This window comes from Barbus barbus (genome assembly GCF_936440315.1).
Source record: "Barbus barbus genome assembly, chromosome: 45".
NCBI lineage: Eukaryota > Metazoa > Chordata > Actinopteri > Cypriniformes > Cyprinidae > Barbus > Barbus barbus.
Genome location: NC_136723.1, coordinates 18980562 through 19007506, shown reverse-complemented (window position 1 = coordinate 19007506; position 26945 = coordinate 18980562). Strand labels below are relative to the sequence as shown.

The 26945-nt window shown below is 36.0% G+C and overlaps 1 protein-coding gene across 1 annotated transcript; it reads right to left on the bottom strand.

Annotated features, from left to right (window-relative positions):
- Nucleotides 1–1708: 1708 nt before the first annotated feature.
- LOC306864468 (sialate:O-sulfotransferase 1-like) lies at nt 1709–7176 on the bottom strand (the record flags this gene model as incomplete). The annotated part of the gene is made up of 8 exons (XM_079408493.1): nt 6706–7176; nt 6510–6624; nt 5516–5700; nt 4276–4397; nt 3661–3832; nt 3418–3582; nt 3122–3322; nt 1709–2049 (listed from the first exon to the last, which is right to left on the bottom strand). Exons 1-8 carry the CDS (start codon nt 7103–7105, stop codon nt 1709–1711), a joined length of 1701 nt encoding a protein of 566 aa, XP_079264619.1. The 5' UTR covers nt 7106–7176.
- Nucleotides 7177–26945: the final 19769 nt, after the last annotated feature.

Genomic DNA, 26945 nt, shown 5'->3' with positions numbered 1-26945 from the left:
TGTGTACAAATGAATGTCCAGCACTTATGTGTTGGTCTCAGGAAAAGCCAGGGTTGCTCTTCTTTGGTCGTCTTATCTGTCTGTATCTGGGGTTCTATAAATAAGCTCATGCAAGTGCCGTAACCCTTCAGATTTATGCTTTTGATTCATTGTAGTAATAAAATAACCGAAGGACACAAACTGTCACACAAGAGCACTACACAGTCTCATCCCAACTCGTCATATATTGAAGCTTGGCCAGGACCGTTTTGGCGTCGCTTTTTGACACTCAAGGTACCGCTTTTCAACGTGTAGGGTCAACGTTGTTTTAAATAGGAAACCCTTGGTGCAATATGCCAACGCGATACTGGTAATTTTATCGTCATAATTAAATGATATATTGGGTAATAACATTGCCATTATTGCATATATGTAGGGGTGTGATTTTTCAGTGTAAACAGTCAAAACAGTTTTATTTATATTACATTATTTACACATTTATGAGCATATAACCCAACCCCTGCCCCTAAACCTACCATCTGTCAATAAAACACATGATATACCAGGCAGATACAACTACCGTCATAATTTATTTAAAAAGTATTAATATTCCAAATCTTCTGAGGCAAAACGATTGATTTGTGAGAGGAACAGACGCCGTAAAGACTTCCTGTGTGCTTCTGCAGTCTGTGTGCGAATTCAAAAAATGCCGCCAGAAGAAGCCTTACGTCAGCTTTGGTTGTGAAAGGCTATTGGCTCTTGTGTGTCTCGTGACCAGTTGCGTCATGCTACGGGACGGGAGTATCTTTTTGAATGAGATGTGAGCGCATGGATCATTTTCAGAGATCAAAACCTTGTGTTTTACTCTCTTCTTCGCATAAAGACTTTGTATGGCTTCAGAAGACTTGGAATGCAACTTGTTTGTAATGTTTTTATACTGCTAGTTTATGGTCAGTTTTTGCAATAAATACCTGTGACTGCACTTATATTTGCCTGTGTGTGTTTTATATTGTTCAGAGGTGGGTAGGTTTAGGGGCAGAGGTGGGGTTAGGTGCTCCAATGAAAGTAAAAATTTATATAAAATTATTTCTATTTTTTACAAATGCATGCAAACCATTAGATTAAGACAAACAACTGAAAACAATGGAGGACCCTTCACGTCGAAAAGTGACGCTAAAGGGGTACCTTGAGTGTCAAAAAGCGACGCCAAAACAGTCCTGACCAAGCTTCAATATGTGACGATTTGGGATGAGACTGGGTTGAAGAGCAAGATGTCTCATCTTTGTTCACGAGGGAACATTTTTCTCTGATGCATTTTTCTCTCTGGAATGAATGCATCTATGTCCACTGAAAATGCTTTTACCCTGAGATTCCAAATGAACATCAGAAACACAGTTTCAAATAAATACACTTTGGATTTTAAGTATAAAGGCACCTGAAATGTCTTAGGATAGTGTAATCTATTTGAGAATAATCTTAAAATGGACTGAAACTGATATTATGAGAATTGATTGGTTTAATGGTAAAACATACTAACTAGACACAGTCTTCACAATGCCATCAAACTGGTGACAGCACAACCACAAACATAAAGCACAAATAAAACGATAGACAGCAAAACTTTGAGAGCTGTCAGTTGTGTTTTTTTTTTACTCAGGCACTTTGTGTTTCTGTGTCCTCCCTCCAGCAGAGGGCAGCAACCTGTGTTCATGAATCCTCACCTGGGCATTTACTCCTGTGGTAGGCCATCGAGGTGTCTGTCTTTGAGAGCTTTATCTACTGTGTGGATGTATTCATCTATACGAGCTCTCATTTCGAGGGTGAAGGGATCAAAGGTCATTCTACGTGATCCAGAGCGTTTAAAATGGCCATCTCTGTTGCTCTCTGTGCACAGAAGTCTTTCCTCTGGAATGCTGGTGTTCAGGAAAGTGGTGATGGTCTTTAACTGAGGGACTAAATCTTTCTGTAGATTTTCAAAGTGTACCACCAGCAGGCGGTGGGCAAACCGCAACCAGGCCAGAGCGTGAGACACCCACCAGGATGAATAGCTGTCCACAAACTCGGACCACTCTGTGAAGAACAAAAAAAGCAGCACTGTTAAAACGAAATTAGCATCTCCCACAAGCTTGAACCTAAGACTGCATAGCTTGGGGAAAAAACCTGAATTGGGATTTTTCTGATTAAAAAAATAAAATTACACAATCTTGGCAGCACAATTTTGAAAGTGATGTGACGTGGCCAAGTATGGTTACCCATACTCGGAATTTGTGCTCTGCAATTAACCCATCCAATGTGCACACACACAGCAATGAACACACACAAACACTGTGAACACACACCCAGAGCAGTGGGCAGCCATTTATGTTGCGGCGCCCGGGGAGCAGTTCAGGGTTCGATGCCTTGCTCAAGGGCACCTGTACATTCACTCCCCCCACCTACAATTCCTGCCAGACCTGAGACTAATATATGCATAATATATGTATGTGTACTGTGTATATTTATAATGTATATATAAATACACACACATACTCTATATATTTTGAAAATATTTACATGTATATATATTTATATTCATATTTTATATTATATATAAATATATTTAATATATACACATAACATATTTTTCTTCAATATATACATGCATATGTTTGTATTTATATATACATAATAAATACACACAGTACACATACATATAGTATGCGATTAATCGTTTGACAGCACTAATATATATATATTAAAATATACAAATATTTTGTATTTTAAAACATTGTAACATTTAATATTTACTAAATATATGCAAAAGCAACAATAACATACTGTATTACATCTATGCCAACAGAGTTTTAAGACCTTTTCCAGCTCTAGAAACCACAAATTAGGCTTCCTCATTTATCCCAGTTTTACAAGTTTTTACAATCTTGTTTTTTTTTCAAAGACAAAATCAGTTGTTATGGGGTAGAAATAAGTTTTTTAATTGTTTTAGCTTATTGTAATGCTTTTTTATCTTATCATAAATCATCATCATATAAAAGTCATCTTGTGGCCTACTTAATAGTTTGCTGAAGTCCCCTGGTTAAGAAAGACCCATTGCTCTAAATGAGTACTGTAAGGCTGAAACTAATGGTGTTTCTATCATCAGCACCTTTGCTCCTCCAGTGAACATCTGACGCGTAGCCCAGGTGTCCAGCACACTTGCGGTTGAACTCCGCCATTAGAGAACGATAGGGGTTTCGCATCAGCAGGATAGCCGAGTCGAACATTTCGATCTCTCGCTGGCCGCTTTCATGAGTCTTGACGCAGATGACTCTCCCGCTCTGCCAGTAATCTTTCTCTCCTTTAAAACCTGCAGAGACGTAAGAGAACCACTATTTCTGAAGAGAAACATTTGAGCTGAGTCTCCATTTGCTAACAATTGAGTAGTGAGTAGTGGACTTTCACCTTTGTTGTATAGAGAGCCATCAAAGTAATAGCTGCCGGTGTAGAATCCAGTGGCGAGTTCAATCAGGTGACGTAACCAGGTGTTTCCTGCCCCTGGAAAGCTGGACAGGGCCACAAGAGTGCTGGACTTCTGGGGCAGAAATGTCCTTTCTTTGCACGTTGCATCTGAGAGAACAGATCTTTTCTGTTGCAGCATTAGTTCTTAAAAGAGCCGTAAAGTTTGAGTTGCATGCTGTAGGTTACCTAGCACAGGAGTACTGTACACCCAGTAGTAGTCAAGGTCATAAGGAGAGGTGTGGTTTGTTTGGTTGCTCCTCTCACACATGTATTCATGTTCACTCATCTGGATTGTGAAGAGAAATGGGACATGGCTGCAGAAACAGTCCTGCCCTCTCAAAAGGGCCAATGGCAGATCCTGATAAGGTCACACACAATTTACAGGTGAAGGAATGGAAATAAAAGATATCATGTGTAATGAGTAGTGATGGTCAGCCAAATTATGTTCAAATTATAGTCTAGACAAATACAGTGTGGATAAAGAATTATTATTAACATTAATTGTATTATTAATAATAATAATAACTATGCACCTTTGATGCTTGGCCCCAAAATTATGATTTTTATTAGTAGTAGTAACAAAACAATAATAATAATTATTATTTATTTTAACAACATTTGTATTATTAATTGTATAATTAGTGATAATAAAAAATAATAATAATAGTATACAGTATTTTATAAATATAGAATAGTAGAACTAGTAGTACAAGTATTATTCATAATGCACATTATTTTTCTAGTCTAATGATCACCCTAAAGAAAACACATTGGTCTGGATGAATACAAGCAGAACTGAACCTGATCTGTACAGGTCTCGATACACTGCTGAGGAGTGTGTGTCGGGCCAGAGGTCTGGATCAGGAAGTCAGCGGTAGAGTTCTGTGGCTTCTTGTAACAGCCGTGGTAGTGCACAGTTCTGTCTGAGAAACATTGAACAGAAAACAGAAGTTGTCTTACCCAAAGCCTCAGGTGAACCTCACTGTATTCACCACATGCCACATGAAGTTAAAACAAGAGCAGTGCTCACTATCTCTATCTCTTGTTATTAAGTGTACTTATAGGAAAGTTGTAAAAATTTCCTTATAACTATAACATTACTAATATATTTTAAATAAAATCTATTTAATTTAAACGTAGGATAACTATATAAAAGTGTACTATGAACTACTTTGAATGATTTTTAAATCGTTCAAAGCACACTTTTAAGAAATACACTAGTAAGACTCATCTGTATATTATTGCGGTATACTATACTTTATTTCAATTTAAATCTCAGTGGTATTTAGTATATTTTGCAATTGCACTGAAGTACTACTGAAGTAGAAATATACTTTTAGTGTATTTATAGTGTATAACTTTTACAATTTTATTTAGCACAAAAAATAAGAATGTACTACAAATGTACTTGCTTGTATTTAAGCATTTTTGTTTTTTTACCCGGATCACGCTTTTCTGTCTTATGTAATGATACTCCACCCAGGCCCAGTTTAGTCCTGAGTTCTGGCCTTTAAACTAGTTCTTCTCTAATCCATTACTCACAAAAAAAAATCCCATTAAACATGTCATATGTGACCCTGGACCACAAAACCAGTCTTAAGACGCTGGGGTATATTTGTAGCAATAGCCAAAAATACATTGTGTGGGTCAAACTTTTAGATTTTTCTTTTATGCCAAAAATTAGGATATTAAGTAAAGATCATGTTCCATGAAGATATTTTGTAAATTTCTTACTGTAAATATATCAAAACTTCATTTTTTATTAGTAATACGCATTGCTAAGAACTTAATTTGGACAACTTTAAAGGTGATTTTCTCAAAATTTAGATTTTTTTTTGCACCCTCAGATTCCAGATTTTCAAATAGTTGTATCTCGGCCAAATATTGTCCTGTTCTAACAAACCATACATCAATGGAAAGCTTATTTATCATCATCTTAAGACACTTAAGGTTTTGTGGTCCAGGGTCACATATGTGTGTGTGGCCTGTTCAAGCAGAATTGCACTCATGTTTGTAATACTTCTGTTTTAATGTGACTCACATCTCCTCTGTCCTGGAAGTCGATCCTCAACTCTGTAAACAGACATGCGTCCCACCCCTCCACAGCGGGATCCCTTCTCTCCACGGCAGTCCAGATTACAGTCTTCACCCCGAGCCTGGCGGGCACAGATCCGATTTCCACAGTGACACTCCGCTCCATACTCCAGCCCAGCATACCGGAACCCACTGCAAAGAGGACACGGCACGGTTCACTCAGAAGTAAAAAACAAGTTGTCATTTACTCTCAGAAGCCCTCATTTACCCTCAAGTTGTATGAGTTTCTTTTTTTCTGATTAATATTTTAAAGAATGTTGGTAACCGAACAGCTGATGGTCCCCTTTCACTTCCATTGTATTTCTGTCCTTACTACGGAAATCAAAGGGAATCTTCAACTGTTCAGTTACCCACATTCTTCAAAATCTCTTATTTTTGTGTGTTCAGCAGAAGAAAGAATACAGGTTTGGAGTAAATGAAGACACAGTTTTGGGAGAGCTATTGAGTGAATTTACATACTGTAGACATGCACATAGTTCACCTTAGTTCATTTATCCACCTTATTCTTCAACGCAGAAGTATTTCTGACGAGATAAGACTGGAAAAGCAGAATAGAACAGAACAAAGTAAAATAGAACAGAATACAATATTGTATTCTGTTCTATATAAGGTGGATAAATGCATCAGAAAGTACCTGTTGGCATTTCCCAAAGGAAGCAGCACATAATTATATTTTGAGCAGTGAATAATTTTTTTTCTGGCTTTGAATATTCCAAGTTGATTATTTTAAAATGGCATTTCTGTATTTGAAATGGCTTTAGTATTTATGTATTTTTAACACTCTTTCTCTTCCAGACTGTGACTCTCTGGATGAACTCCAGGTCAGTCACATCAGCCAGCTCGCATTCTGCCACCTGCTTCTGTGGAGAAACACTGAATGCATTCTTCTAAAAGAACAGGCTTTCTTTCATTTACTCTGTGTACATTCTTTTAGACGTTACCTCTCAGAGCAGGTGTCCTGACACAAGGCGCTGGTCATTTTGCGGAAATCATAAAGAATGGTCCCTCCGAGTGCGTGCTCCGTTTCATTGTTTATAAAACATCCGATGTAGGTCCCTTGTTGAAAATGATTCAGAAACAATTTAGTATAACTATAAAAAATCACAAATTTAAGATGGTTATTTTATAAGCCATTACCTTTATGTCTGGCTTTCTTGTGAGATGGATTATTTTCAGAAGAGCTTTTCTGTTCAGCATTATCACGGAACCAGTGGCGTCTCAAATGCCTGATCTCCAAATTACGAGATATGAAGTGCTTTTGGTCCTTTCTGCTGTCTGCCTGATCAAGAGGTTGGTTCTCCATCACTTGGATGACATTCCTTCTGTACAACCACCTGGCAGCAGGTAGCTCCAGGGATCTAGGTGGCGCTGGTAGTAAAGGTAGCGCCGCGGTATCTGTTTCTCTCTGAAATGTTAGCACACTGGAGCGCTGAAGCAGTAACACGCTTCCTGCCATGATGTAAGCCACACCCAGAAAAAACAGAAGCAGCTGAGCCCGCCTTAAAAAGTGCTGTAGTCTGTAGAACGGTTTGGCCATCCTGGTTCAGACCATTCAGGTGGACGTCAAACAATTATTTTACTTATACAGGACAAAGAAGGACAAGATGGTATATTCTGACAACATCCTGATCTTCATCCTTTAGAGATTTAGCTCCTGGTGTCTACAGCATTATGAGTTCACAGGACCTAAATTAAATAGAAACGCCTGTCAGGATGAATACAAGATCAGACAATCAAATAAACCAATGTTTATCTTTAGATTCTAGCCATTTACTCAGATCTGAACATTTAATATCAAAAAATAAGTGAACCACTTTTTTTTGTAGATGCTGAGAAGGCTTGTTGTGACCAAGAAGGGGCTCCAGCCCTTTGGGGCTAATGAGCTGTTTGTGATGAATCGATTAGAGTCTAATTATCATTTTCCCTTTTGATTTATTAAACATGTTTGGAAAAAACAGGAAGACTGAAGAGAACCTGCTATAGCAGAAACATAAAGTGCTTCTTGAAAACATCTACAGAAGGAAGAAGGAATCAGTGAATTGTCTGTGTGACTTGTTCTTCATTGTGCCTGGTGGTTTATGGGATAAAAGTTGTCTGTCTGTCGGAGTGATGGGTTGGAAGAAATTTCTGCCGTGGGAGAGAAGAGCTGTCCATCCTACTGAACTTCATGTCACAGAGAGCTCATTCATATTGCAGACAGAGAGAAGATGCCCAGATTCATCAGTGTATAGCAAAGCTTATAAAGTAATGTGTTGGATTGCCTATACATTGCAATTGAAATTATCCGAAATCTGATTCTACCGATATTTGATTAGTTTAAGCCCAAGGTCAATAAAAACTCAATGTTTATTACCAGAAAAATGTTCTTCTTAGGAAATATCAGTGTTACAGCGAGGCACTTATAATGGAAGTGAATAACATACTGTAAATGTTAACTCTAATGTAAGTGTCATTACTAAATGTTGCAATAGTATAGCCAAATGATGTAAACAATATACATATTTTAACTTGATTTTAGTGTAAAAATCACTTAAAAGCTTTTTCTGTTTGTATACAATTTAAAATGACAATGCCATAAACACAAAACCCTAAAATGAGTGTAAAAATTACTATTTAAAAGCTTTAATTGAATTGTTTTTATAACATTGTAAACATCACATTTCTGTTTTAAATTTCCCAGAAATGTGCCCCATTCACTTCCATTTTAAGTGTCTCATTTTATTTAGTTATTTATTTTTTTAAGGGAAACAAATATTATGCCACAAATGCTTTCAATTGGGCTTAACTTGTATGAAACCCAGAATATTCCTTTAAATTCCTAAAGGATGTAACAACTACGAGAGAATCAATCATTTTGACAGCATTATCTCTTAATATTTTGCCGATTTCCATCAGGACTCTACAAATAACAGTGGAGCAAACAACATATGGCATTGCTTGTTTAAATTCATCATCTGCTCTGAAATGCTTGACAGATAGTCATGTAGAATCTGTGGAAAACGGTCTTTGTGCCAAGAGGATTCTCCAGGAAAATAACACTTGTTTCTAGACTGTTATATTTCTTCAGTCAGTTGTGCATAGAAGTCGAAATCGTTTACATGCTGATTGAAAAACCTTTCTCTTCTTGATGGGCATCTGATGATCAACATCCAAACATGTTGTTTTTATAGCAGTACATTATATGACAGGTTTTTTCTTCGTCTTTTTCTTTTACCTTATGCATCTACCTTATCTACCTTATGAACAGTTAAATGTTCCCCACATTATGCAATAAAAATGTGCAATAACCTTCTATTTATTTGTTACCACCTCCAGCACATCCCTGCATCTCATTCTATTCTATTCCATTCTATCGTCTGTAGCACAACTGTACATGCAATTAATTTATTTTTCAATTTTTGACAAAATTTACATGTGTATTTTTTATTCTCATCTTATTTTTACTGTCTGTGTGTTGTTGTCTCTGTGTACTGGAAGCTTATGTCACTAAAACTAATTCCTTGTATGGGCAAGCATACTTGGCAATAAAGCTCTTTCTGATTCTGATTCAGATGCTGATTCTTTTAGCTCATTCTGAATTAGCCTATATTTTAGTCTTGTAGTAAGGGTTTGTTCATCTCTGCAGAGCTCTACATCTGTTTGTTACATTAAGGCTGCATAAAATGTAGTCTATTAATAATAGACTATACTATATAGAGAATAATAAGTTGAATATCTTAAGTCTGCAAGAGAAAAAAGTATCATTCTCTATCATTTAAAATGAAAAAGAATCAGAAGTTAACCGAACAAAACCGAGCCAATGTTCATTTATTCATCTATAAAACTTTCCAAGCGCAATCTGTCAATCATTTGAAAAGAAATGAACCTCACTGTAGTTTAAACATCTCTTATAATGAGTTTCAGCTTCTTTGGTTTACATAGACATTTGTTCATTTATTAGGCTACTCCTGTTTGAGATAACCTGACGTTATTCTTATGAGCAAAACACAACGTTAACGGTTAATATACTTTTTTTATGAATACGATATTTGCCTGTAAATAATGCATAAGGCTGCGTTCAGATACACATCAGAGATGATCAGTGGATGTACTAAAACAAGACTCGCTTACCTTTATGTTAGTGTGTTTCCTCAGATCAGGTGCGGTTCTGACGGGCTCGGATCTGTGCGTCTCCAGCGCGCGGACACGAGACTCCGGCTCTTCCCAGCTGCTTAACTCTATCCGGCGATTACAAAAGAATGTTTTCATCGCATGTTTTAACTGTTTCTAAATCTTCTGCAGTTTTTGGACGACTTTTTGTGACTGCATGTCCTTTTGAAGTCGTTGGAGAGAAATGAGAGAGTCGTGAAGAATATTCACCGAATTAAAACGGCGTTGTTGTTCCCTGGCAATGCGTAAAACACGGACTGAACCGGTGCGATTAGATGAGCTTATTACAGAGCTGTACAGAACTTGATGCTTTACAGAACCAGCAGGGACCCAGACTCTCTGCCAGCACCAAAGGCACCAAATTACTATAAAAAGCCAACTTGCTTGATTACACTTTATACTAATGTCTATTAAGATCATTAACTATAATATTATAGGTATACAATTGTATATTGTATACAAATTAATGTTTCAAATAATCTTGAACCAATATAATATGCATTATAATATATTATGCTGTTGTTTTTTCCTGCACTGTAGCAAATGATTCGAGTTTGAATCTCCCAAAATCTGTTGAAAACATGTTATATTTCACCCCAACCCCAATTAATATTTATTTATTTATTTAATAACAGTGTGTTGGAAATGTTTTTAGTTGGTGGTATTTCCCTTAATTAATCATGATTTTAATTTTAAAAAATGTATTTGGACACAGGGTGATTCTCATTTCTGTATAAGAGGAATATAATGGTGTCAAAATCCTTTATGAATTTTTTTTTTCTTTTCTCTTTCTGTATTTTTCCTTCCACTCAAACACTTCAAGCTCTCAAATGCCTCTTTGTACACAGTTTGATTAATGGTGATTTAATCACAGGCTTTCAAAATAATTTCTAAGCTCTTAGCCACCATTTTTTTACATGTGGATCCTGTTCTCAGACTAACAGGGAATACATTAGGTTTTTATTTGGACATTAGTTATTTGCCATGGAGATCTGTAATATACATCAGAGAGGGAGACTGTGGCTCACTTGTTGGGCTTTTGGGTTCTAGAGTTCCTTTGGCTCCAGAGATCTGGGTCTATCTGCGCTGCCGCTGAGCAGGACAGAGGCTGAGACAGGAGAGGAGCAGATTCACCTGGCAAAGATACACATGGACAGACAGACAAACACACACACACACACAGAAAGAGCCTCTTAAAAGAAAGAGAGAGACATAAGCCCACTCATATACAGCTCATTAAGATGAATTTTCTTAACACTCCATCGTACCTCAGAACTAAAAGAAGATTAACTCATGCATTCTGTCCCTATTGCTATCGAAATGTCATCCTCTATTCTATATACATACAGTGAAACTGTATTAGATCATTTAAAAATAATTGTGCATGTTAAGAATCCTTTGCAGTTATGTGACATCACAGCTAGTACTGTAAGAATCTGTGCCTGCAACATAATTATATTTGCTCATCACTGTTATAGTATGCCAAATTTTGTACATTCCATAAAACTGTCCTTGATTTTTTGAGATATTTAGAGTCATTTTCAGCAACCGTCATCTGTCTGAGTGAGGGGGCTTGTGTGCCTTGCACTTGCTTTGTTAATCTGTTTTTGAGGTTTGTCCCTCAGGAACACTGACTGCAGAACAGTGTGCAATGTTTTCAAGTAATTATATTGCACTTATGTTCAAGGTCAGGGACCAATTGACCAATTGATTCCATTTGGTCCTGGCAGCTTGGCCCAATGGGGAAAAACAGATTAAAATCTCTTGATGACCGCACATTTAAGGGCTCCAGGCACAAACCACAGATACAATCTGCCCTGCACATCGCTCTGATGAGAGCCGTATACAGCCTAACTGTCTGTCTTTCCCTCCCTGTCTGACTGTCACACTCTCTGTTTTGCGACTGTTGTATTTTCTTGGGCTGTTTGGAAAACAGCAGATAATGTGACTTTCACAATCCATCAAACAGAATTAGTATTCAGACATGCGAGAAATATGCAGATCATTTTCTGTGCACATCTCATGGCTTCTGGTTTAAACCTGGGTGAAATGATTAAGCTTGATTTTTAAACATCAGAAATAATGAAAACCTGCTCAAATTTTCTTGTTGACTTGGCTAATTAAAGTGAGCTGATTCATACAAAAAAAAAAAATTGTTGTATAATACATAGTTCCCATCCTGGATGCGGATTGGCCAATGAAGCCTTCCAGTCTACATAAATGCACAATAGAGTGCTTTAGTGCGCACCATTTTTTCAGCATAATTGGTTCTGAGTATTTCTTCCATACATTTTTTTGCCATAAGTATTAAAAAAAAGTCTTATAAACCATGGACCAAACCAGTCAGCTATGATGTGAATAACCGCTTTACAAATCTTTATTTGATGCAAAAATTTGAAAATAAGACAAACTGGCAAAGGGACAAGACAGCTTAAGTGAGGGAAAGAACTACAATCCCATGAAGGATCGCAAATGACATAATCAAATTTAAAAATGATGAAACAATATAAAACTATTCATTAAAGGTTTTTGATTATATCTGTAAATCAATGTAAGTTTACAGCATCAATTCAGCTTTTAAACACAATTGCATTAAATAATATGTTTAAATAATGTGAATAGTTGGCTTCAACAAAAGCATAGGATTAACAACCTCAGAGCTTACAGTATTTTCATCTTTAAAGGTTTGTAAGTTACTGTTAAAAACCAATTTCCCTATGGAGAAAATGGATGGAGTAAAATGTTTGTAGGCAAAGCTCCACTTTAGAACTGTTGCATTTATCTCAGAAACACTAAACAAAATTTACTCTAATCTGTCCAAAGACCTGAAGTGACAATGTGAACAAAGAGTTTTAATGATTTTCTGTTGCTTTATTTCACCCAGCCCCCCTGAAAAAAAAAAGCTTTTATTAGACTGGAGCTTTTATTGGGCCAGAGCTTTCCATGGACTATTATTAAATGCACTTTTCAATCTTTTTCTTTTGTGTCAGTTTTTATGCATAAATCCCTCCGTGTTGGTGTTTTGTCAAAATGAACCTTCTTTTTGTGTGCTGAAGTCTGTCTGCAAATGAAGTAAAGAAAAGTGTGAATAAAGCCAGTGGAGGTGTGTTTCTTTCTCTGACCTTTTCATTCTTTAATGAGGGTCTGCTGTCTGGAAGCACCAACCACGCTAATGAACAGACCAGCAGTGAAGAAAATGCTATTAAATCACAGCACTAAATTACTCATCAGAGTGCTGTCATAATGTACCAACACATTCAATAGCAGAGTGCTTGGACTGGTTTGGGAATCATAGTAAAATACTCTGATTTTCCACTACCAGTAGTGCACTACTGAATCAACAAGCTGTAAATGTGACAACGCACGATTCAGTGCAACATGCAGTTTGATTCCTGTCAACTCTTATGAGCTGGTTCTTTTTACAATCATATGCGTAACCGATGTAGTCCGATTCCCAAACACATGACTGTGCTAAACTGTAACAACATGGATGTAGTACATCTGAATTTCATTCAGAATCAGAATCAGCTTTATTCGCCAAGTGTGCGCAAACACATGAGGAATTTGTTGTGGTTTTTAAGAAGCTCTGGTACATACATACATACATTCATATCTGACATGAGAACAGAAACATTTAAATAAGACTTAACAATAATAATAATAATAAATCTGGAACAGAAGATTTATGTACAGATTTGTGCCTCATTTACTCTATATATACAGCTGTTTAGAAAAAATATGCATATATATTTACAAAGTACTAGGGAGAGAGTCAATAATTAGAGATGGGGAATGAATTACAGGCATGAATTACAGGACAGGCAGGAGATGGCATGGGGAAAAAACTGTTTTTATGCCTAGATGTCCTAGTGCACAGAGATCTGTAGCGTCTGCCTGAGGGGAGAAGCGCAAACAGGTCGTGTCCTGGGTGAGAAGGGTCTGTGATGATGTTACCTGCCCGTTTCTTCACTCTGGAGTAGTACAAGTCTTGAAGGCTTAAATCGCAAGCCTACAAGACAACCAATAATTTAATGTGATTCCCAAACAATTGACTCACATGATCTGGTACTTTTTAGTGAATCAAACATGCACAGCATAGGCAGTAAAGTCTTACTCCTCATTGAATGACTTCTCTGAGCCAGCTGTTTTTACATTTACATTTAGTCATTTAAGCAGACACTTTTATCCAAAGTGACTTACAAATGAGGACAATGGAAACAATCAAAGTCAACAAAGGAGCAATGATATGCAAGTGCTATAACAAGTCTCTGTAAGCCTTACGCAGTACACGTAGCAAGGTTTTTTTTATTATTATATAATAAATAAAAAGAAATAGAATAGAAAAAGAATAAAGCAAGCTAGTGTTAGAGGCCTTTTTTGCTTTTGTTAACTGTATAATAAATAAAAAGAAAACAAACAGAATTAGAAAAGCTTAGATTAGAAAAGCAGTCATTTTTTAAGCAGTAAATTAATAGAGTGCAAGTCTAAAAGGGATTTTTTAAGAATAGAATTAGAATAGAGAGTGCTAGAGTTAGAGGGTCAAATAAAGATGGAAGGGATGTGTTTTTAGCCGATTCTTGAAGATGGGTAAGGTCTCAGCTGCTCAGATTGAGTTGGGCAGGTTATTCCACCAGGGAACAGTTCATTTAAAAGTCTGTGAAAGTGATTTTGTGCCTCTTTGGGATGGTACAATAAAGCGACGTTCACTTGCAGAACGCAAGCTTCTAGAGGGCACATAAGTCTGAAGTAATGAATTTAGGTAAAGGGGTGCAGAGCCAGTGGTGGTTTTGTAGGCAAACATTAATGCCTTGAATTTCATGCGAGCAGCTATTGTTTTTAGTGAATCAGAAGTATGTTCCTCAGTCAAATGGCTCTTATGAGTTGACTCTTTTTAGTGTATCAGAAACACACAACTAATAAATGAGTGATGAATATCATACATTAATGAAATATGTTTATGGCCAGTTATTATACTGTGCTTATTGTACTGTAGTCCGATCATCTGCTTGTATTTTAGATTTCAGTTTTTATAAGTGGTTTTCTATTGTTTTTGTTATATTTAGGGTCAGGTTTTTGTTGAAACCTGCAGCCAGACAAACGATTCTTAGAAAGAGATAAAGGGATTTATCTTCACAGATTCAGAGATGTTCACTGGAGCTCAAACCAATGGAGAGAAGAGAGAGTGCTGACCTTTGCCCTCATGAATTCAGGTGAAAGAATGACTGCTAAAGTGCAGGTTCTGTTGCATTGTAGAGCTCATCATCTGTGTTTTGGTCTCACTCTTCAGACAGACTGCCTTATGCATGAGAAAGATCCCTCTTTGTGCTCTGAGGGGTCCTGCTGTATGTGTCTCTGTCTCATCTGGATGGCAGTCATGCTCAGACTGCGTTTTATGCTCCTGAGGAGAAGCCTTAGGTTCTTCTACACACACACACACACACACACACACAGAGGCTTGTGGAAAATAGTGGTCTGGAATTCAAATGAACGTACATTCAAGCAGATTGAGGCCTTTGGCCACTTCTAGTTGAATCCAATGCAAGCAGTCCTTTATCTCTGCGGCATTTAAAAAAAATCAAACCTGACATTTCATGTGGGCTCCTGGGAAATATGGGCACACAAACAAAATATTTGATTTAAAGTCAAGCAAGTAAACAAAACACCCGGAGCCAAGGTGATTTCTCATATCTGTGGGCATCAGCTTCCTTTTTCAAATGACTTGAGGACTTTCATTTGCATTTCTAGTTTCTTGAATATGAATTTCTTAAAGGAATACTCTTCTAAAAACTGAACGTCCTGTCATTTATTTGTTCGACTTCATGCTGTGCCAAATCCATAAGCTGTTTTCTGTGGAACGAAATGAAATACATTGTTGACAATGTGTTTTACACCCAATCAAGCCTTCCATTTGAGATTAGCGGTACGAAAACAGTAAGCTTCATTGTGCTGGTGGCAAACTCTTGGCTGGAGAGATAAAAGGCTCAAGTGTTTTCCAGACGATTCTGTCTAGAGACAGTGGAAAAAAATCTGTCATTTTCAGTTTCAATCTTTTATCCCCTTGTCTTTGTTTTGTTGTTTTATTATCTTCAGACCAACAGAAATGGTGAATTTATTTTAGAGTATCTTCAGATGGAAATTAAATAAAGCATCTAATGTGAAGATTTGTAAGAAAAAAAATCAGATTTTTTTTTTAATCAAAATTAAACCATCATAAAGATATGTTCTATTTACGACGATGCCTGGATGTACAGACAGTTCATCAGTTAGGTATTATTGGTGCGTGGCAGACGATTACATACCAGTCATTTAGGTAATCAAGCTCTTTCCTGGTACAATCAGAGACTATGACAGAGACAAAGTGAATCTGCTAAGTTTATTAGATGGGGAGAGAATGTTAACGTAACGGAGACCCAAAACAGAATCAACCACTTTCTTTACATCAGAGAGTTCTTCAACAGAAAGGATGTTTTTTCCATGGTTAAAATACGTTTTAGGAGCGACATAAGTTCATACTATGTTACTTCTTGCATGATTTGCGGCACTTTCAAAATATCCAGTGAGCAACGATAAAAGCGTCTTCAGTTTTCCTAAATACAGATTAACATAGTCATAGTGTATTATTACACAGGATTTTGTACGCATTGCAGCAATTCTGAAATGAAATGTTCGATGACTGGTGCTAAAAGGTTAATACTCTATCACATTCGAAAACAATGTACTTTATACACCATTGCATCTGCCAGCTTTTTAGTTCTTTTATCTAGTGTCGTGACTAATTTTCATAGGAATTGTACCAGAGCGTTTAACATTGCGTCTATTTGTCATTCCTTTTTGGTTTTTAATTTATATGTTGTATTATCTCTGTTTTATGTGTTTATGGTTTGATTTTAATGTACAGCACTTTGGTCAGTCTTGTGGCTGTTAAACGTGCTTGATAAATAAATGAACTTGAACTTGATTTCATTGCACCGCCATACCAGGTTTACCGAGCAAGTTTACTTCACGAGAAAAGTACATGGCACTAGTTATGTGATTCAAATGTTAAAAATGTATTATTTTACAAATCATGCAAAATGGTAAAAGTGTAACGAGTGTTATAGGGACCTGTAATCATTTGTGTGAAAAGATTATAAAAGTTGTTTCACTGTTAGATGAAAACTGCAGTGAACTGTATATGTATGTTTTTGTAGTTTTGCACAATGTATGTAGAGGCACGTTTTCACCATCATTTTCCTCCCATAATTCTGTTTGATGCCATTGATGGTAAAGCCATATAAGGCTGACACAGGGTGTTTTTGGGAGCTGAGACAGTAATGAGAGAACGCACGACTGGTTTACAATTGTGCTGGGTAGATTGTAATTGTTTGCTCCTGCCTTTCTGAGTTTAATTGGCTTAGTTCAATAATGAAGTGGCATGAGAACAGCTCTGCGCATGAGTGCGCTTCATTCTGTAATTGAGACATTTGTTTGACGCCGTGAGATCCCCAGGCATGTGGCATTCGTACTGTCTCACTTTAGTGAAAGACAAATGATTGGCAGTGATGTCACTGGGTGCCATGGGCCTCTGCTGAGCTGCTTATGCGAGTCATTATTGACGTGTAATACTCAAAAGTTATGAACGTAGTGCCAAAGCTGTGGAAAATCTGCTGTGAAATGATCCATATATGCAGCACTGTGGGCAATAAACAAATGCTGAGTGTAAAATGAGGAAACATTTCAGATGTGATTAAGGGGTAGTTCACATTAATTTAGTTACGCAATAAGAGTGTGCTGTATTGTAAATAAACCAGTCTAGGCACATTGGAAAAAAACGTGCCCCTACCTACAGTACATTTTTGTAAAGCTCAAAAAAACGTACAGTTCATTGCAGTTTCCAGTTCAAATTAACACTGTTGGCAGTACATCAACAACTTTTATTCCTGTTGTTAAGACTGATTAATAAAGTGTGGACATACCACACACTAGACATTTCACTTTTTTAAAGTGTTGCAAAACATGTACGAAACAACATAATATCAGATATGTCACCATGTCACATTTTTCCAATGAGCCTGTGTTGCAACCAGCTTATGAAATACACTGAAATCCTGCCTTCTGAAATCACATTCATTTTTTGCTAAACGATCCCTTTTATATGACAGTAAAAGTGTTGTCATTTTTTCAGTGATAGTGAAGCCAGTCATTACACTCAAGTGGGAATCAGACCTCAAGCATCGCCATTTCAATTCTGCACTTATTCTTCTTGGCTGCTTCGACTGTGACCTTGGATCAGAGGATTGAATGACATAGACATGACACAACTGCCTGACAGACCTGTTCTCTCTGATTAATGGCCTCATATTGATGACAATGTAGAAGATGGACACCAGTGAAATGGCATATGAACTCGCTGACTCGCGCACACTCTTGTCAATGTTATATTGATTTACTGATACTATGTGCTCTTCAATTAAGAGAGTGCATTACAGAAATGCATTATTTGGAACATGGAAGCAATCGTTAATAGAATGCATGTGAGTAAGAACAGAATAAACTAATATGCAAATGAGCATAATTATACAATGCAGACGCTGTTTATTTTAGTTATTTTTTGTTACATTTTTACTAGTTTTAGAGCAAGAATAAAAAGAATGAATAATTTCTGCTGTATGTTTACAATTTGGCTGGACACGTACCTGAAGCCCTGGGAGAAAAGATGTGGTATCGTCTGCTCTCTTGTTGTACTTTTCTCATCTTAGTGAAGCCATCGATCACATAATACATTTAAGCCATGAAAGAAGAGAAAGCCAGGTCCTCTGATAGCAGCTACTGATTGATTATGGCTCATAAATCCAATGTTATGACAAGAAGAAGAGATAATTCACATGTGTGATTTGTGCATAAGCGATATGGGGGTAATGGCCTCTCTTATCGCCAAGAAGTAGCCACATCCAACCCTGTAATGCTGGTTTATGACATTATACAGCATTTAGACAGATGTTGAAACTACAGCCATCCATTACAGAGAAAAATCCATGGAGTGACAAAGAGGAGCTGCACCTGAGATTATGTTTACCTTTTATGGCTACTTCATACTTTTTTGAGTCTTAGATTTTAGTAAATTAAATTATATGAATATATATATATATAATCTTAATCACAAAATAATTATTTATTCTTACATCAAAGACAATCAATTCTGATGGACTAAAACTATATATATGTAAAAAAAAAAAAAAACAATTATATATATATATATATATATATATATACTGTATTACTCACCAATGGATCCTCTGCATGGGTGCAGTCAAAATGTGTGTCCAAACAGCTGATAAAAACATCACAATAATCAACAAGTAATCCATATGATATAAAAAGCTGCATATTTTGAAGAATCAAATCCATCACTAATTTCAATGCTTTCATTTTAAAATGTCCATAAACCCATAATAAGAGAAAAAGTCCATCTCCTGTTGTCCCTTTCACATTAAAATCCCCCAACATATTTGTTTACAACTGTTTTTGCTTGTAAACAGTATTTGATCGATTTTTCTTCTCCTGATTCAAATTATTATTATTATTTTTCACTGGTGAAAGCGTTTTTATGGATAAGAGAACTTGTATATTATCCAGAAGCTAAGGTCTTAAATTAAAAATGCCTTAGGGATGGATTTGTTTCTCACAAACATTTCTTTTCCCTTCACAAGATAATTTATTAATTGATGGACTGAAATATTCCTTTAAACCCTGGACATTTAAACTGTGCTTTGGCCATAGGTCTTGTAATATCAAATAACTTGCATTTCAGGCAGTCTTTGGAAAGTTTTGAAAATGTATTTGTTTATTTAAAGAAAAAAAAAAGTTTAAAACAATACAAGCGCTACCAAACCAAATTTTACCTGGGTATTAGTATGTCAGATTCGATCTCCCATCATTCCTCGGCTGTCAGAGCGGCAACACCTCAGCCCTCTGATCTCTTTGCATGCACAGCTTTCATTTTATGCCTTCGTGGAACTAGCTATAAATATTTTCCTTCTCACTTGCCTTTTTTAATTAAAGGAAATTTGATTGGCTGAAGGTAGAGTTTATTAAAACTGTATTTCCTCAGTCATAACTGTACAGCATTTCCAGCAACTGTGATACATGCTGTTATTCTTTTTCTTTCTTATTTTCTTTGTCGTCCTTCATGATTCAATCACAATGGGCTGCTGGGATGTTTGCAGCCGCTGTCCCACACAGTGATAGGACTTCATGAAAGTTGTCAGCTATGAGTGATAATCCTCTCATGCCCCTTTCCTTTCCTAAAGAACAGCTTTTATATTGTAGTGACAAAAACACAATATTAAAAGTGAAAAGGCTAAATTCATCTGAGAGAGCCCATGTCTGCAAAAAATTCAGGGACAAAATCACAGACTAATGACTTATCACACATTGCGACAGCAGCAATTAAGATGCGTATTTGCAGTGTGTTGAACATTGCATGAATCTGAGTCCCCGATTATCTATTCAAATGGCCCTGCCATAATACTAATGAGGACTCCTATAATTAGCATCCATGCTGGATGCCAGTTTTGACATTTTCTTTCACAAAGTGACAAACTCACTGAGATGCCTGACAAATAATAAAAGTCTAATAATTTGCATAATTTCATTTAAGCAACGTCACAAACTTGCAGTGTAGAGAGCTTTGTTGATTTATAACTGGAGCAATTGAGATCTGTTCTGTCTCTGTGTGTATATTTATACACAGTATGTGTACAGTATGTATGTGTGATGGCAAATTTACATTTTCCACTCAACTTTTAAAAGACTCATATATCATGACAGATTTTATTTTTAGTAGATGATTTGTATGTTTTAGATTTAATTGTGCATGTCACTATCATTCTCACAATTCAATCCATGTATTATTTTACAATTTCTAATAACGTTTCCGAGCAACTGTCAAAAACTCGCCAAAGTCAGTTTGTAACTCTAATGTGATGCTTGGCAATTGTTTTGGACCCTGTACTCAGAGTTAAGATGACCCTTGTTTGACAGTTTCAAGTATGAAAAGCCCATAAGACTCAATTATCCACAGTCTGTCCTCCTCAACTCTGGTCCAGTTCATTCTTCTTTCTCACTTTTCATCTTTTTGCTGTTCATTACTGTCTATTCATGTTGTTTCCCCATCCATTGTCAGATGTTTCCTTCCCTTCTATATTTGTGTGTAGTAGACTATATCTACGCCTGTGGTTTGTTCAGACCCATTTATTAGCCCTGACAGTGATGTTATTGTTTTGATTATTTATAAATTTATCACAAATTGCAAGTGTACAGCCTGTTGAACAGCTGATAATCTTGTTTTGTCTGTGAAGTCACTATACTGAATGTTTAGTTTTATAGTTATATGCTGCATGCAGCATCTTGTGCCGTGTTTGATTTTTCATGTTTAGCACATGCCAAAATTTCATATGTATGTGGTTCTGTGCCATATGTAGACACATTTAGGCATTCAGTGTGTGAGCATGAAAAATCAGCATGACATTTTATGTTATATTAATGAGCCATGTTCTGTGACAGGGTCTAGAAGGAAACTGGCCTTCGTTAAAAATGATCTGTGATTTCACCTTCTGCAGAAGAGGTGTGTGCTTCACAAGACACTACAATATTTTTACATATTGTGTATAATTAATTAGTGCTGCCAAGTCCAGCTTCTCTTTTACTATTGCTAATATAAACCCCTAACCTATTTGTAAATTTCCTACACCATTTGTGCTGCATACATTTATTTATTTTATTTATTTAGTCATTTAGCAGACGCTTTTATCCAAATGAGATACATTTAATAAATGAATGATACCTCAAATTTTGCTTAGATTGGATACGATTTTTGGCTGGTAGACAATAAAATTTATAAAAGTTCAAATTTCCAATCTGAAACATTAAGTCTGAGGTTGAATTATCCCATTCTAACTGAGAATCTTATAATATGTGTTTAGTTAGCCTGAGGATTTCAGTTAGAATCTCATATAGAACATTGAACAACCTGGAAACCACCTAAAAAAAAGCCTAGTAACCATATGGCAATGCCATGAAAAACATTTAAATGCTCTAGCATCATAGTGGTGAGTTTTGTATGGGCAAGCAACAAAAAAATAACATATATTAAATATAGGGCAGTCAGTAAGTCATTTTCTCTGCAACTTAAGATTCAGTATGCCAGCTTGGCAAACATTATCTCTCCTCTCAGAATCTAAAAACTGTTTTAGCTGTTAGCAGTAGTATAGGGACATATTTCAGAAACTGTGTTTGATTTGTTTCCCTCAAAGGAACCACAAAGTTTCACATCTAGCGGCTCATTAGGGCTTCTGAGAACAGAATCAATGAATGAGACATGTTGTGTTGTTTACTGGGAGCATGTTGTCAATAAAAGAGCAACTATTCTAAATTCATGAACAAGCTGTGACCATAAATGTTCTAATCAATGCAGAATGCTTATTTCAAGAATGACACAAACTTTGTTTTTCCTTTGATTCAACATTTTAGCTTTATTCCGAAACATAGTGAGCTCCGTATGCCAAACGCATCAGACTCTTGAATCAATACAGGTACTAGAGGAATGATGCATTGCTTGAATATATATAAACATACATAAAATGCATATTTAGTTGCTTTTTTTTAGCTTCTTTATATCGGAACAGTATATTTCAGTATAAAATGTATTATATATTAAATATTATGTATAATATGGGTGCATATAGGATATATCTTATATACACATACATATGCATACAAAATATTGAATATATAATAAAATAATAAATTTAATACTGAAATCGTTCATGGAAGGAAAAAGAAAATTATATATATATATACTGAATATATATATATATATATATATATATATATATATATATATATATATTTTTTTTTTTTTCATGAATGATTTCAGTATTAAATGTATTAAATACTGAAATCGCTCATGAAAAAAAAAATATATACACACACACACACACACAGAATATATATATATATATATATATATATACACGTGTGTGTGTGTGTGTGTGTGTGTGTGTGTGTGTGTGTGTTGAATGACTATCTTTGGAGTAAGTGTAATTAAGTTGTCATAATTAATGACAGCTATCAAAATGTCAAATATCTAGTGAGCTAATGTCAGAAATCAGTGGTATCTGTAATAAGAGACTCGCTGTGTTTAACTGCAGACGTTTTGCCCATGTACGGATGAGTTAATGAGTTAATGGTGTGGAAATGCTAATCATACCTCAAGGTGGCAAACTTGTCTTAATGATACAACCGTTTCTCTCCGGCTCTAATTAAAAGGCCATCGCATCTGCTTCATTAGCCGTGTAAGGCAGAAATGAGGTAACTGATATGTCACTCTTGGATTATCAACAGAAAGCTGGGGGAAGGACAATAGAGGTCTTGGCTCCCTGCCTTCAGTATCCGACAGATGTTATATGCACACTTCTCTAATGACGGATACAAATATCTCCAGGATAAATTATGGAAAGCTGTCTGTTTCAGTCTTTTTAGCACATTTAACACAGAACAGAGAGGAACTGAGCAATGAAACTTTTTAATAAATAATAATAGTATTAAAGCAGGCCCTGTCATTAGGAAAAGTCAAATATTATTTGAAATATATTGTAGTGCAAAACAAATACAGAAATGATAGATTATAGATTGTTTTGTGTTGTGTATTAGTCTCTCAGTTTTCTTTCAATTAGTCTCACAATATTACTTTCTCAATTTTAAAGCCACTGTGGGAAGGAACTCAAATAAAAAGTTTCTCAAATGTTGTTTTTCATCTCTGAAAAGTCCAGAGGTGATCCATCTTTTTGACACTGACTCAGTTTACCTGTAATCTTATCAGTCCGTTTTCCCTTCCAATTTCATTTGGTCTTTGACTTTCAATTTTACTGACTCATAAAAATGTCTTGATTAGTTTAGGGAATTTGATTAACCTGAACACCAGCCTGAGCTGCCGTTTCTTTCATCCTGTTACACTTGTGCTGTGAATACTGCTATTAAATGTTTTAAGGACATTTGTGTGACATATGATCCTCCCGCTGATATAATTAATGAGATTCTGAATATAGTCATGATTGATTTTAATTCCCCAATGGTGGTCCTCCAGTGTCTACACTGGTTTCGGCCTTGGCCTTGAGACAGAGATTAGAATAAATGAAAGTTCATCAGTAACCTTTTCAAATGAAGTGATAAAAATATTCATCTCATTTCCTGAGAATGACCCTTTTCTAAGACCTGCTGTGAATACTAGTTTTAAAGGACCTCCTGGGATGGGCTGTATGAGCCACAAAGGCCCATACAAACCCCTGTGTCAGAGATGAAATGTTAATGAATGTGTCTCAGCTGTAATTAGACTCTGACAGCATCCACAGACTCATTTAATTAATGTTTGGATGAGAAGTTTGGCATCAGTATTGCTACCCAGCAGCAGAATAGTGTGCTTCTCTTTATCATTGATGTATATGTGTGCCTGTTGTGGCATTTAATCTGTTTAGAAAAGGTAATCCAGACAGATAACCTGCTTTAATGTTTATTCCTGGAAAGGTATGTTTCGAGTTTAGTCCTTTGACATTCAGGGAACTCAAATAAGCATTTAAGTTGAGCAAGAGCTTGACAGGGTACTTGATGATGCAAAATAATTTATTTTGTGAACAAAAAACCTGAAAAGATTCTTTGACCTGCTTCGCATGAGTCGTTTAGGAATCATTTAGAAATTAGGTAAAATTAAAGCTATTTTTTGAGAAAACTAAAGTGTTTTTTGACCTTGGATGCATGTAAATCTGTTTTAGGAGACTCATAAAACAATATTAGCAACCTTAAAAATGGCATAATAGGGGCACTTTAACTTATCCAGAACACTGTCTGAAAGAGTCATTTGTTGTTTAAATTCTGTAAATCTGTAATCAGCTTTCATGGGTGTGATTTGACCTGATAGGGATGAATTCTTGAATGTAAAAGGACTACAAGATTAATACAGACAGCAGTTATGATTAGCTAATAAAACACATGGCTTTTTATTGTTTTCTGTATTAAACGCACATGCAATGATCATTTTCATTAATGGTTATGTGATAACAATACTGAACTGCTGGGATTTGGGTGTTTGAACGTGCCAGGCTTGCGCTAATGTCTTTGATGAGTGAGATTTGCATGTTAACATGAGATTGATTCATTAGCTGATGCTCATGCTGATGAGAATCTCTCTCCACGGGTCCATTTTCTCTCCGTGTCAAACTCATTCAGCGGTACGAGAAGAGGGGTGCATAAAGAGGGGATTTCAAGAGAAGTTTGTAGCCTGCCATATTTATGTTGGTGATTACGGTTTTTACAGGCTTTTTTAATGAACACCACATCATTGGCACTATAAGCCCCCTGATGTGTGAATTTCCGTAATTCGTGCCATCAGTCTCTGTTATGGGAAACTGAATGTTTGAAACTATTTTATTTACAAAAACAACAATGAATCTTTGTTTTCTGCATAATGTGCCTCTACCAAATAGTCTGAAATTCAAATAACCCCTATATAACCCCCAGATAGCCCTCAGAAATTCAGATGGGGAAAAAACATCGTAATTTAATGATCTACGCAAATACAGATTATTTTTGTTTTGCAGAGTCTGTATAAAGGGGTCAGAAGGTCGAGGTTATGTTCTGATAAAACCCAGTCAGTTTTCTTTGGATTAATAGATTTTCATGCAGATCAGTTCTGAGGTTTAATGGTATTTTTCTGTCAGAACCAATCTGTCTGTATGAAAATCAGTTTATACAGAAACCGCAAGTACAAATCCAAGAGATGTTTGAGACTGAACTGATGAGATAAACTGGAAGAGTTTATTTAAGGGTTTAGGATGAGGAAAGGGGTAATGATGCGGAAAGAACAAGAAATGTGATGAAAGAGAGGAAGCGTGAGACAGCACTTGACATGGACAGAACTTGAGGGGCTGAATTTCTCATAATCCCTGCAGTGAGCAAATTCAACAGCAAATCACTGCAGAGATCAGTTATTGCGCTTCCCAGACCTGACACTCAAAGCTGTGTTAACCGCTGGCATTGAACTCAGTATGATAGATAAACAACTATATAAAATGCTCAGGGGATTGTGGGAAATCCTGATTTTGTCTGACTGTGGTGAGTCTATAATATTTCTTTCTAGGAGCTCTGTAGGAGAAAGCTATCTGTAGCAATCCAATACACCTCAATTGCAGTTGCTTGGTGGGTACAATGACATCTTTGATTTTTAAACCAGTCAGCTAAGCCATAGATGTAAATTAATTTCATGCTTTTAAGAGCAGTAGAGAAAGATTTTTGGCAGTAGAATGAGGTTTTCCTTTAGCTAATCGCTTTGGATGAACGCTATGGAATGATATTCCGGACATTATTCAAACGGAATTGCAAATTGTATTTGCAATTGCGTTTTCAATTTGTGGACGCATAAAATGTGACATAATCCAAACGCAAATCTGCCAAAAATGTCAAATGTAAATCTACCACTTTTATGTACTATGTTTTTTGAACTAATAGATTTCAGCTTTTTTGTTTGATTTACTTTTGCTGTTTTTCAGAAGACTTTTATGTAAAGATTTTATTGTTTCACTTTAGTACTGCTCCCTGACTTATGAAAATCTATCATACAAATATGATATGCTTTGAAGCTTTTACGGGTTTGGAACGACATGGGGGTAAGTGATGAATGACAAAATTTTCATTTTGGGGTGGAGTAACCCTTTAATTGAAATTTAAATATGCATTGTGATGAAAATTATACATTTTTGAAAAATGTATGATTGTCCCATGTTTATGATGTCAGTTCCACCACCCAAAATATTTTACAACAGTTTTATACAGAATATTAATATATATATTTTTATACAGAATATTTTTGTGTGTGCATCATATCTATTAAAGCTATAATTTTGTCAAATTATGCAAAAAGTGTTAAAATGTGATTTAATTGTGTGTTTTTATAATAGATAAAAGGTTAGCAAAGAAATTAGTGAGAGCAAGCTTTTGTGTTACAAGCTTACAGGCTTACATCTCAGAATTTCATCTTACTTTTTGGCCATATAAATATCAGTAACTGTACCAAATTGTATACATTTGCTCTGTGTGAGCCTGTGAATAGCTGCTTTTTTTCCTCCTCAAATGTGAGCTCCACATTCTCCTACCAAACATGTGTATCATACAATATGAGCTGTAAAAACCTGATGTAT